At 49.6% G+C, this 13,774-nt stretch overlaps 1 protein-coding gene across 5 annotated transcripts in view; it reads right to left on the reverse strand.

The window, feature by feature from the left end:
• The window catches only part of MLLT6 (MLLT6, PHD finger containing), a 76,225-nt gene that overhangs the window by 52,827 nt on the left and 9,624 nt on the right, over positions 1-13,774 (reverse strand). For 2 of the 5 annotated variants that reach the window (XM_008162705.4, XM_008162707.4), the window contains exons 3-7: positions 11,166-11,220; positions 7,751-7,860; positions 5,772-5,875; positions 4,779-4,872; positions 1,715-1,837 (exon numbers count right to left, since the gene is read on the reverse strand). In XM_008162705.4, the coding sequence (XP_008160927.2) occupies positions 1,715-1,837; positions 4,779-4,872; positions 5,772-5,875; positions 7,751-7,860; positions 11,166-11,220 (486 nt within the window). The remainder of the gene's footprint in view (positions 1-1,714; positions 1,838-4,778; positions 4,873-5,771; positions 5,876-7,750; positions 7,861-11,165; positions 11,221-13,774) is intronic. The other 3 variants (XM_042844561.2, XM_008162706.4, XM_008162708.4) reach the window with 3 other exon arrangements.

The raw sequence follows: 13,774 nt of genomic DNA on the forward strand, positions 1-13,774 counted from the left end.
GCCAAAGTCTGTGTAAATATAGGAACTGTCTTACAGTCCCTGACCTTCGCAGCCTCAGTCAGTTATAATTCCAGCTGGGATCTCCAAAGCTCCTGTCAATCACACTGATCCCGTCCCCCTCCCCCAACCCCTCTGGCTGGTGCTGGCTAAAAATAGCGCTTTCCATTACAGCTGTTTACCCTGTGCCAAGCTCCAGCTCTCTCTAGCCATGAAACAGAGGCTCTTTCTCTCTCCCTCCTTCCCAGCAGCTGCAACTTATAAGAGGAGTAAATATATCCCGGTGCATCTTAGCTTCGTCTACACCAGGAAATTTGCCCATTCAGAGTCAGCAATTGGGTGCATGTGAATTTACACAAGCATCCCTGGAAATTGACGTTTCCCTTGTTCGACTACAGATCAAGTACGGCACGGGGCTCGCACGTACTTGCTGGTGTGTCTCAACCCAGATCTGGAGGGACCCCTCATTAGGGACGAGAGGGGAGATGAATCTTCATGACCCACTCAGCCCCTCTCGGCAGGGGTGGGCAAGAAGGAAGTCAGGTGGCGTGTTCATTGCAGCCATGTTGCTTTTCTAAGGTGGACTTGCCTGCCCACTGGGAATTGGGCTGAGACCCACGCAACTCATTCCATAGAAATCACCCAACACGCCATCAGGGAGTTCTGGAGTTTGGTTATGACCAGCTTGTGCTGGATTTGAATTGGTTTATTTATTTATGGAGGGCTGCAGTATTAAAACAAGACAAAATAAAAGCTAGAAAGCCAGACATCCCCAGACACCACCCATGGCAAAAGACCTTAGGAGTTCCTGCTCCCGTTTGCATGGCACCATCAGCTGCATTTGTACAATGAGCCGAATTCTGCTCTCGGTTCCACTGGTGTAAACCTGAAGGACTTCAATAGAGTCACTCCAGACTTACACCAGGATAACTGAGAGCAGAATTTGATCCATAAAGTCTCAGAAGACATCAACGTGGACAATAGGAGAGCACAGCTCTGTCTCTCTCATTAACACTGTTGTGATTTCGGTGAGCACATCTTACTCATTTGAATAACTATCCTTCCAGACCGACACAGAGTGTGACATTCTTCAGAATAATCATTTAACCAAAATGAGATATTTCCTTGGCTAGTTTTGCACCGCAGGGCAGGCTCCATGTGACTGTGCTTAATTTGACTAATTAAGCACTTCCTTGTTATTATGAATTATTTTATTGTTTCCAATTAACAACTTGGCCAAAGTTGAGCCATAACCTCTTGGTCCTTGAAAGCAAAGCCTCCTAAGTCTGTGAGCATAACAACCTCGAGCATAAGTCACCAGCTGCATTTGAACCCACTGCTTTCAGCACCACAGCACAGACTCTTCCCACTTGAGCTAAAGGAGTAACTCTGCTAGCAGGCGGCAGCAGTAGACTGTTGTCCTCCATATGGAGCAGACGCTGGGAAGGGAGGGGAAGCATATTACATGGGCACCTCTGCTGGCACATGTTCCTTTTGTACGTGCAGCGTTTCACATGCACCATGGCTATACTTCCAAATTTAGCAGGTATTTCTAGAGTGCGAGTTGAAAACACAGCCCAACGGGCAAATCTCCAGATGTGACCACCTTTGGATGGCAATGATACATCGGACAGGATACCGGTGTCCTCCACACCCTCTTCTCCCCCTTTCACCCCATATGATCAAGTCCTGGCTCTCTCAATGCACAGACACGTACCAAGGGGAACATTACCTTCTTTGGCCTCTCATGGTGGGAGACAGGCTTCTCCTGAGCGGGTGACACAGACCGGCTTCTTCTCCCGGCGATGAAGGAGCTGCCTCCAGAGTGACGCAATGTCTTCTGAGATAAGCAGGGTGGGGGTGAGGGGAGGAGATGGAGAATAGATAAAAAACAAAGAGCCAACGGTGAGTTCAGGGCCAAAGCTTCAGCACTTCAGCAAAATCATGACTAAGGCCTCAGCTACGCTTAAAATTTAGATCGACCTAGCTACGTTGCTCAGGGGTAGGGTGACCAGAAAGCCCGATAAAATCGGGACCGTCCCGATATTTAGGCGTTTGTCCCACGTCCTAACCGATGTTTGGTTGGGACGCAATTTGACCTGATATTTCGCACTCCTGTTTGTTTGGTTTTTTGCTCCACCGGCAGGACTCCTCCGCCCCCTATGTGTCCCGATATTTTCTTCATCCCATCTGGTCACCCTACTCAGGGGTATGAAAAATTCACACCCTTGAATGCTGTAGCTAAGCCGAGGCAACCCCCGGCGTAGGCGTGGCTAGATCAACAGAGGAATTCTTCCCGTGGATTACCGACAGGGACAGAAAGCCCCCTTTTGTCGACGTAAAAGCATCTTACACTACAGCTCTACAATGGCATAACTGCAGCTGTGCCGCTGTAACACCCGTGGTGTCGACGTGGCCTAAGACGGGGGCCACATGGCCCTTTGCTGGATCTGCACATGTTGGACCAGTCTTGGGAAGGGAGGATGGAGGAGTTTCACCCTTTCACTAGAAAGAAGATTACAAGCAGGATAATCTACAGCTTGCCAACCTCTTGGGCAAGCTGAATGAGGACAGGGGATTAATGAGACATGCTTTCCCTGATTTCCCCTCTCCATCTGGTCAGATGGACTGCCCTCCCCCCGCCCCCGGCTTCTTATATGTCGCTCCACTTCACATCCCTCCTCTTGTGCCTTTTGCCCTTTACACAACAATAATGGTGTGAAGAAACCATACAGGGAGCCCAACAAGTGCATTTAGTACACACAACTGACATGCCAAGCCTAGTTGCACATGCATACTTCTGCTCTGAGTGCCACCAGAGCAGGGGTCGGCAACCTTTCAGAAGTGGTGCGCCGAGTCTTCATTTATTCACTCTAATTTAAGGTTTTGTGTGCCAGTCATACATTTTAACATGTATAGAAGGTCTCTTTCTCTAAGTCTATAATATATAACTAAACTATTGTTGTATGTAAAGTAAATAAGGTTTTTAAAATGTTTAAGAAGCTTCATTTAAAATTAAATTAAAATGCAAAGCCCCCCGGACTGGTGGCCAGGACCCAGGCAGTGTGAGTGCCACTGAAAATCAGCTCACGTGCCGCCTTCGGCACGCGTGCCATAGGTTGCCTACCCCTGCACTAGAGGGTTCACAGACTGCTTCAAGGGATACTATCCAATTCCTGTATGCCACGTGGCTAGGGTGACCAGACAGCAACTGTGAAAAAACGGGACGGGGGTGGGGGGTAATAGCCACCCATATAAGAAAAAGTCCCCAAAAACGGGACTTTCCCTATAAAAACGGGACATCTGGTCGCCCTACACATGGCCAATGCACAAAGACACGCATGAGGCGGAGGAAGTAGCTAGGCCCAGCCTGGGTGTGAGAGCTTTGTAAGCAAGGAGGAGAGGAGCTTACCTATGATGAGGAGGTGAATTGTGCCAGCAACGGCGCTCTGACCTGATTTGCACCACCCTAAACCCTTGCTTAGCTCACACGGGTAGATATATGTAGATAGGCCCAAACCAGACACCGCCCCCGCCCCTGCTTGGCTTCTATGTCCAGGCCCCCTTCCTAGATAAGGCCAATGCTCTTGAATAAGATGTTGGGTGAGGGAGGCTCTGTTCTCAGCCCCATGGTGAGGTGGCGTCTGGGGAGCCCTGCTGTCTATCAGTGCATAGGGAAAGTAGATACAGGACCATGATTGTCTTGGGTGATGAAGTATCAGAGGGGTAACCGTGTTAGTCTGGATCTGTAAAAAGCAACACGAGTCTGTCGAAGTGGGTATTCACCCACAAAAGCTTATGCTCCAATACATCTGTTAGTCTTAAAGGTGCCACAGGACCCTCTGTTGCTTTTTGGGTGATGAAGGGACTCACATAGCAGGAATGTGGCCTCTGGTTTGACTTTGGGGAGGAGGCCGGAGATATTAGACACTGAATGTGACAGCCCTGAGAAGCGGGAAGGAGATTGGGAAAGGCCAGCAAACAAAGGAGGGGCCGAGAGTGCAGGGGATTAGGTGTCCTTTCCAGTAGGGTTGGGGAGAGAAGGGGGCTCTAAATTGGGAAGGGTCCCTCTCCCTCCTATTCCTCTTGTGATGTAATGGGGAGGAGCCCATGTTCCTCTTGCCCCAAATCTACCCAGAATGCCAGGTAGCGTGCCACCCTCCTCCCCAGAAGTGGCTGCATTTTGATGGGGCTGTATATATCGATAGGGCCAGATTCTGTGCTGCGTCTCCTGGGTGACTTCATCCCATCTTTGGGCCACCCCAGATTCCAGGCATAAATTAGGGCAGCTCTGTCTTATAGCAACCTCTTCAGGAAGACATATGGGCTCAGAACCCCCTTAGTACCAAGAGCCCTGTAGCACCACATTCCCTCCTGCCCTGACACGTCCCCTACTGGTCCCAACACCACTGCCTAGGCCAGAGCAGTGATGGGCAGCTTACATCATCCCTACCCTGCTCCTGCACCTGGAGAATTTCCCCCTGGCCCCTTAAGGTTTATTTATGGCCCTAGAGTGCCCTACAGGGGCAGGAGCAGGGGGCCAGAACCAGCCCCATTGTTTTAAAGTGCTTTGGGTCAAAGGTCAGGGAGGGTAGCCACTCGCAGGCTCTGCTAGCCCTGTCAGAGCAAGAGAACCAGGGAGTGGTCCATGGCACGGGCTGACGGTCTCGTCTACATGTCCTCAGGTCCTCTCCCGCTGCCAGGCATTGGGACGATCCAGGGTCAACCCCCAAGACGCTGCCTCCCCTTTCAAGCCCTACCAGCGAAACAAAGGGACTCACCATTTTGTTGAAGTGATACTTGCAGTAGCCACAATATTTGACATTGTCGACTTCCAGGACCTCCTCTTCACACAAGAGGCCGGCCATCTGGGCACTGAAATACACAAGATGGGGAGGGTGGCAGAGCATAAACCTCAACAGGTCATGTGCTGAGTGCTCTGTCCCATGAGGGAGGGGCTGGATGCTTCCCATCCTGGCCTGTTCAATAAATGGTTTGTGATGGGGGGAGGTGGGGCGACTTTAAAAACGTTAGGAGAAAATTTTAACCAAAATTTGATGCTTTGGAACCTCTCAGCTGGTGGGGAAAATTTTCGCAAAATGTTTTAGTGGAAATGTCGAACATTTTCTACCACCTCTATTTGTACTTTTTGCATTTAGCTGGGGCCTGGTCTGAGGGACATGTGATTATTCCAAGGACAGTATCTCATGAGCAAGGAAGCCAGGCTGTTCCCAGCGCAAATTCCAACCTTCCCGTGATTGACAGGCTCTGAGGGTGCATGGGAGATGGGACGAGGGTGACCAGATGTCCCGATTTTATAGGGACAGTCCCGATATTGGGGGCTTTTTTTTTTATATGGGCTCCTATTACCCCCCACCCCTGTCCCAATTTTTCACACTTGCTGTCTGGTCACCCTAGACGGGACCTTAAAAATCACATATTTCTGATTAAGCTCTTCCAGGCCCTGTGCTTGTGAAACAGCATCCCTGGGGTGTGAGTCAGACTCTCTATCATTGGATTTCACCCAGTCCTAGGGAATTCCCCATCACTCACCACCCGGCCCAGGAATGCCTCCTTCTTGTGAAATTTCACACAACCTGGGGGAATCTCCTCCACTTCTGGTAGTTGTGGGGGGGATCCCCCCCATACACAAATATAAAGCCAGTGTTATTTGCCCAGTTCCCCTTGGAGTGGGGCTCTGTCTGTTCTTTAACGTGGCCTCAAGGCTGTGGCAGAGAAACCAGTGGATGGGGGCCGTTACCACGGCGACTCACCAGGTGACATGGAAGGCTTGCCGGCAGCCATGTCGATTGCAGGTCATACAAGCCCCCGAGGCTGCTTTGCTCTCCCTGCCCTGCTCTTCGCAGATATAGCAAGTCTGGGGAAAGGAAACAGAGGGCTGTGAGCCGTCCCCCTAACCCCGTGGAGGCCATGCAATGGGCAGCCAAAGGACAGGCCTTCCCCGTCCCATGCACACTGCTCCATATGCAGCAAAGACCTTCCCAAACTCCTCTCCATTGGGCCGTGTCAGTTCCTTCCTGTGACACTGATACTGGTGTATTTTTCAGTGTTCCACTCAGCCTCAGCCCCATTGATCCCAATAACAGCCTCCTTCCCCTTCCTCCCCACGCATGTTTCTCCATCACCCGTGAGTCAAAGAGAGCTTCAGCCCACAAATTCCCCATAACATGTGGGTCAAAGGGAGACCCAGCCCCATTCTCCCTGCAATGCTTGAGGTAGATGAAGCGCCACTCCTGCCATCCCCTAATAATACAGGGGGGACAGATGCAGTCTAATCCCACTCCCCCGTCCCGCTCACACCACAATATGGGGCATTGCATACACAACGAGAAGTGTTCTCTGGGCAAGGGCCGGGTGAGGGCAATGGGAATGCAAAGGCACAAGTCAGAGGCTGAGCCATGACAACGGAGGGAAATGAAGGTAACTTGCAAGAACTGCCACAGGGCGGGACAAGAGGCAATGGATTCAAACTACGGCAGAGCAGATTTAGATTAAACCTCAGGAAACACTTTCTAATGGTAAGAACCACAGGATAATGGGACAGGCTGCCTAGAGAAGTCGTGGAAGCTCCTTCTCTGGAGGTTTTCAAAAGGAGGCTGGATCATCGCCATCTGCCTGGGATGGTTTAGACACAACAAATCTTGCATCTTGGCAGGGGATTGGATTAGATGACCCGTGTGGTCCCTTCTAACCCTGTGATTCTAGAATTCTAATGAGACTTCACTTTATTATATGTTTTTGAAAGGGAATAAAATACCTGGAAATGAACCCAAAGTGGATAAGAAATGCAGGGAATTAGAAAAGGCCCAACAAAGACCATATGGAGGGGAGGGCATCTGGAGTAAAGGGAGAAAGGACTGACAGACATCCTGGATCATAGAGTCTGCCTTTATGTCCCAGGGTGGGTGGCCCCTTTAAAAGGAGTCAGGGCCCAGTTTACCTACGAAGGGCTTCTTTAAGGAGAATGAGCCCAGCCCCCCGCCAATAATTAACCCCCTTGCACCTGATAAAAAAGTAAGAGCTCAGCTGAGGGAGGGTGCACCTAGAGAAAAAAGGCTCTCATGGAAAGCAGCATCTAGAGATGCTAGCAGGAGGTAGAAGTCTACCTGGCTGAGAGCACACAGGCCCAGGTGGAGACTGTGGGACGTCTAATTTAAGGCGAGGAGGCCTGTCTGAATTAGCTCCCAGGAAAAGGGTGGATTTGAGGAGCTAAGGAGTTTGTACTCTGTGCAAGAGTTAATAAATAAGCCTCCTGGGGCCGGAGGGGGCGGAATCTTGGTCTAAGTACTCTGGTCTACTAGTAAATCATTGCATGACAAGAGGAAGAGAGAGGAGAGGGCCTGCAGGGCCACGCAGGGCTTAATTTGTAATGAAAGAGGTGCCAGGGCTCAAGCAATTTTTTTACTTTCATAACTAACACAGCAAGCCTAGAGGCGCCAGGGCTGAGCCCTGGCACGAATGAAGCACTGGGGCCATGCCATGCCACAAGGGGGTGTGCTCAGGGGTTGGCAGGCTGTCATATCATCCTGTTCATAACGCTATCGAGCTCCATTTTAAAACTAGTTAGGTTGTTTGCTCTCCCCACTGCTCCTAGAGGGACTCCTCTGATGGTCAGAATCCTTCTTCTAACTTCCAGTCTAAGTTTATTCATGGCCAGTTTAACCCCATTTGTTCTTGTGCCAACCGTGTCTTTTAGCTCTAATAACTCTTCTTCCTCCTCAGGCAGCCTCACCTTGCTGAAACGGTCGTGAGGTACGTACTGCAGGACAATCGGCTCCATGGTCAGCACGTTGGCGAACTGCACCTCGGGGATGTACAGAGCACAGACGACATGGGCCCAGCCTGGGGAGGCAAACGGGAGAGAGAAGATCACAGCAGGCCCCCATGAGATGCCAGAGACCTGGGGAGGACAGCAAACAGGCAGCGGGATGGAATTATGGTTCGGGGGATGCTGGAAGGGCGGGAACTAAACTAACACACATCCTGGCCTTTGTGAAAATTTTGTTAGGGACTCAGATCCTATGGTGATGATCAGTGGATGGGGAGAGAGAAAGAGAGACAGATAGGACTGGAAGGGACCTCAAGTTCATCTTGTCCATCCCCACATGTTGAGGCAAGAGGAATTATACCTAGACCATCTCTAACAGGAGGTTGTCCAATCTGTTCTTAAAAACCTCCAATGATAGGAATTCCACAGCCTCCCTCGGTAGCCTGTTCATTATTCTTAGAGTTAGAAATGTATTCCTAATATCTGACCTACACTGTCATGCTTCAAATTAAGCTGACTCCTTCCTGTCCCACCCTCGGTGAACATGAAGAACAACTGATCGCCATCCTCTGTAGACAGACAGATGGCTAGATACCACCTTCAAATTTTAACTAAAGGGACAGAGATTTCTTGGGCAGAGCAGGTGTAGAATGTCCACTCCTCCCCCCAAATGACACACTCGAGATCTGAAGCCCAGATTGTTGCAGACCAGCCAGAACCACCAGCCACCTGGGAGAAGGACAACTCTCCACAAGGTGCAGAAGCAGAATCTCCACCCTGCCTGGGACAGCATTAGCTCAGCGAGACAGTTAGGGTCCCTCTCCACTAGCTAATCTACCACGTTGGGAGGAATCTTGATAGCACACAGTATGGTCTGGCCCATTTAGACGGGACCAAACTCCGCTGTTACGGGATCATCTTACTGCCCTGTAAGCAGTGGGGCTGTCACGCTATCCAGTGACATGGTTATAACACTTCTAGTTCCTGTCGGCACAGCCCAAACCACATCATAACGTTGTTGGAAGAAGACTATCCTGTTATTACAATACAATCCCCCAACGTGGTACTTTGGCGTTTGCAGTTGTGCCCTTAGCCTTGTGGCAAGGCCGCTATTGTGTAGCTGGCTCTACCTGGTGGTCCCACCGCCTTTAAGGTCCCTTCTCTGCCACTCAGGGGCCCTCATGAGCTCCTTCCCGAAACTGGGAAGACATCAAAGAAAAGCTCTCTCAGTTTGAGCCAACTCCCTGATGGCCTCAGTGCGACCCAGGGGCAGGCGCACCAGCACTGCAGGGAAATAAGCAACTTTGAAGAAGTAACAGCCGCTCTGAAGAGCTGATTACATTGCTGGCTGCAAGCCGTGGGCATTGAGACCAAACTCCATCATGCTTCAAGGCAGCAAGAGACTGGGGACGTCTGATAATGGGGAAGGAAACTCTGCAGTGTGGGACAGCTCCCTTTGCTTCCTTTCCTCTCTCATTCTGAGGCTTGTGAAGACCAGGGTGGGCGCTGTCCACCCTGACTGATCTGGGCCATGCACCATCCCATCCTGCCTGCTCTGCATCCAAAGGGGCAGACATTGCTCATCTAGCCTGCTCGGGCCCAGCTACCTCTGGGACCAGCATTACCCTCCCCATGTTTTGGACAGGTCAGCTCTGGGACAGGCACTGACCACCCTGCCAAGTGTCTGTGTGGGAAGACCGGGCAGCTGTTTTTCCCCCTCTTCCCACCCTCACCCCTGCCTAGTCATTTGCCTATCTCAGCCCTGCATTTCTCATGGCTACTGCAGCCCAGAGAACAGAGCAATGAAGTTCCACGGGAGCCTATGTTATTGCCAGTCTGAAGGCCAGCCAGCAGGGGCTGCCATGTTCCAGAGGTACACAAATCCTCTAGGCCCACTCCTTCCAGACCAGAGAACTCCTGTACCTGAGCCACACATTTCTTGCAGGTCAGGACCATGATTTGCCTTCCAGCCAACAGGGGCAGCCCATCCAAAATGAAAACATTCCACCTTAAAAAGAACTGAACTCTTTCAGGTTTAGCTGACTGGCTCAGACGTAGCCTAGGTGATTAGTAGGCTTGGCAAAATTCAATTTGTATATTTTGATAACATCAATATCTACTATCTATGTTTATTTTTAAGCAGTTATTTTCAATTGTTATCTATTAAAAAATTCATAATGGCGGGACATTCGGGGGGCGGGGGTCAGACAATAGCAGAGGTCAGACAATAATTATTTAATGACACTAGGCATTGAGATTCATAGACTTAAAGCTTACTAACCGTTGACACAAAAATTGTCAACATCACATCAAACTATACAAAGTAAATATCCTTAAATCAAATTCTAAGAAGTTCTCAAGCAGCATTTTTCTTACTTTACCTATCTGTGCATTTTAATTATTGATGGAAATATTTTTTCACCAGTTTATGTGTGTACGGTGAACTCAACATTTACTGACATTTACCGATAAAAATCTCAACCTTCCACATCTATTCATTAGTCACTGCTGCCACCTGAGGGTTCTTCAGATGTTTCTGAGCAATGAGTTGCAGGGTCTCAGTCCAGTTCCTTGGGGACAAGTGCCCAAGTTGAACCATCATCCCAACAGCCACTAGTAATGATGATAAGAATACCTAGCTCTTATTCCTCCATAGATCTTTAGGCATTTTACCAAGGAAGTATCATTTTCCCTATTTTATAGATGGGGGGAAAACTAAGTTACAGGAAGGAGAAGTGATTTGCCCAAGGTCACCCAGCAACCCAGTGACAGAACTAGGAACAGAACCTCTTCTTTATCCACTAGGCCATGCTGCCTCCCCACTAACCAACTCCTTTGCTGGAAGTCTCAGCAGAGAGGGCAAGGATTGAATAGCTCTCTCGGAGAATCAATTCCCCTCTTATCCCTACTGGGAGGTGTTCTCTCCAGCATAATTAACCTTTGTAACTCACTGCTACAGCATATGATTGAAGTAAATAGTTTAGTAGGTTATATATTTATATGAACAATAGCAGCATCTGCAGTGACACTAGCTTAGGTGAAAATTACAAAGGCCATCCCCATGCTTCAGGGCATAAACCAGAATATCAGCTGGGGGTCAGGAAGGATTGTTTCCAGCGAATAGTGTTGCCTTTGTAGGTACATTAGGAGGTACATATGTGTATGATAGGGGAGATGTTACTCCTTCCTCTGGAGCATTCAGCATTGTCCACTGGTTGGCAACCTAGACCGCATCCAGCACTGGCAACCTAGATGGACAATGAGTGCAGTAATTTCTGGGTTGTTAACCACTACTCTGCATCCAGAACTGGTGCTGCCATCACCCCAGCAGACAATGCAATGAGAAAGCACGCTGGCTACTCTGTGCAGGGGCATTTACCTCCATTGTCGGTCCGTTTCAGGGCTCCGTCTTTGTGGGGACACAGCTCGCATCTCTTGAAAGCAAACAGAAACAATGAGGTTAGTATGATTCCTCGTAGGGGATGGGGGACAGAGATGCTCTCATTTAGCACACGGCTGGATTATGTGGGATGATGTTTTCTTCACTGAGAGGAAGTGTGTGTGTGTATGTGTGTGTGTGGGGGGAGAGGATACTCCATAGCAGAGCCAGATATTGTCCTGTCTGCAATACCAAAGTGTTTGAAGTGTTGTAGCCATGTTGGTCCTAGGACATGAGAGAGGCAAGGTGGGGGAGGTAACATCTTGGACCAACTTCTGTTGGTGGAAGGTATAAACTTTCTGAGCTACACAGAGCTCTTCTTCAGGTCTGGGGAAGGAAGTAAAAGTGTCTGAGTCACTCTGCTTCCTTCCATCTGAGCTGTTCGGCTTCCGGCCCCCAACCTGAAGAAGCGCTCTGTGTAGATCGGAAGTTTGTACCTTCCTCCACCAGAAGTTGGTCCAATAAAATGTTACCACACTGACCTTATCTCTCTCATACCAGAGTGCTGCATTTACACCAGAGGGATCCAATGAGTGATTAAGAGCCCTTAACTGATGTAAATTGGTGTAGCTCAGTGGCTCTCAACCTTTCCAGACGACTGGACCCCTTTCAGGAGTCTGATTTGTCTTGCGTACTTCCAAGTGTCACCCCACTTAAAAAGGACTTGCTTACAAAATCAGACACAAAAATACAAAAGTGTCACAGCCACGCTAGTACTGAAAAATTGCTGACTTTCTCATTTTTACCATATAATTATAAAATAAACCAGCTGGAATATAAATATTGCACTTACGTTGCAGTGTATAGTAATAGAGAGCAGTATAAATAAGTCATTGTCTGTATGAAATTTTAGTTTGTACTGACTTTGCTAGTGTTTTTCATGTCGCTTGTTGTAAAACTAGGCAAATAGCTAGGTGAGTTGATGGACCTGCTGGAAGACCTCTGCGTACCTCCAGGGGTTGAGAACCACTGGTATCGCTCCATAGATTTCAGTAATACAATGACAGGTTTCAGAGTAGCAGCCGTGAAGTGGGCTGTAGTCCACGAAAGCTTATGCTCTAACAAATTTGTTAGTCTCTAAGGTGCCACAAGTCCTCCTGTTCTTTTTGAGTAATACAATGGTGATTCACACAAGCTGAGGATCTAAGCCAGGGTCACTTTTCTATTTGCCTCATTGTGATAATACCCTTGGTGGAAGGAAGCTAGTTCAGGGGATACAGCATCTTTCATTGCTAGGTCACTGGTCCAGTCTCGGTCAGTAGTGACCAAGGAGCAGATTTTTAAAGTTATTTAGGCGCTGCTGTGGTCAGTGTTGCCACACCTAAATCCTATCAACTGTCAATGCAATTTGAGCTCCTAAGTGCCTCCATCCCTTTTGAAAAAGAGATTTAGACTCTTAAATCAGTCAGGCATTGCCACGCTGAGTGTGGCAATGCCTGAAAGCCTTTACAATCCTGGGCCCAAGAGTTATGAATGACTGTGTGAAATGAGCTTGGAGGGTTTCAGCTCAAAGATGGGCAAAGCATCCGCAGGAAACAATGAATTCAAAAAATCCTGCACCTTTTTCAGTCCATGGTTTATCAGGGCCCAGGCACCAATTTTTATACCTGTAATGGGAAGATATTTCACATAATATGGGTGGGTCATAAAGGCTGACCAGATAGAAAGTGTGAAAAATCGGGACGGGAGGGTAATAGGAGCCTATATAGGAAAAAGCCCCAAATATCGGGACTGTCCCAATAAAATCAGGACATCTGGTCACCCTAGCGCAGGCGCTCTGCCCAGGGCTGCAGGACTCACCAGGATGCAGAGGCCGGAATTCCAAAGGGAGCCCCGCCCCAGCTCTCCTTCTGACCAATGGCTGGAGCCCCCCACCCACCTTTCACCATCTTCCCTCAGCCGGTCACTGAGCGGGCCTCAGTGGGCGAGGGTCGGCCGCCCGGTGTGGAGAAGGGAAAGGGGCAGGCAGCCCAGAGAGTGAGGAAGTGGCCCCAGAGATAGTGCAGTGTGGCGGTGAGGGGGGCTGGCCCCATTGAGAGAAATGGCCATGGCGGACGGGGAGGAGACGAGACCCAACTCAGCCCCGGACCCCCTCCACAGCACCACCAGCCCCCCAGGACCAACTCCCTGCCTCACACCAGGCTGCGGGTCCTACCTGGGCCTGCTTCCCATCTCCACCAGCCTCTCCGGAAGCAGGAGAGGGAGCCCCACAACCAGGGAGGCTGCTGGAGCCAAAAGGGGCTGAGGAAATGCCCTCCGGCTGTGAGGGGAGGCAAGACCTGCCCAAACCCAGCCAGCCCCCTGCAGTTCCAGCAAAGGAAGCCGCCAGGGGGGAACAGTCAAGAACACACACCTGGCTGCACTAATTAAAATGGCCGTAGGGGACAATGGAAGTGGAGACTCATTAACACACCCTGCCCCGGACATAGGATCCACCCAGCACCCCACAGCGGATGGTGAGTCCCAGTATTAATTCTTTCCACACTGTTTTATATCACTGGCTATTTGTATCTGACTATTTGTGACAGGTGAGGGCTCACATGCTCCCT

Source organism: Chrysemys picta, chromosome 24, assembly GCF_011386835.1.
Source record: "Chrysemys picta bellii isolate R12L10 chromosome 24, ASM1138683v2, whole genome shotgun sequence".
NCBI classification, from domain to species: Eukaryota; Metazoa; Chordata; order Testudines; family Emydidae; genus Chrysemys; species Chrysemys picta.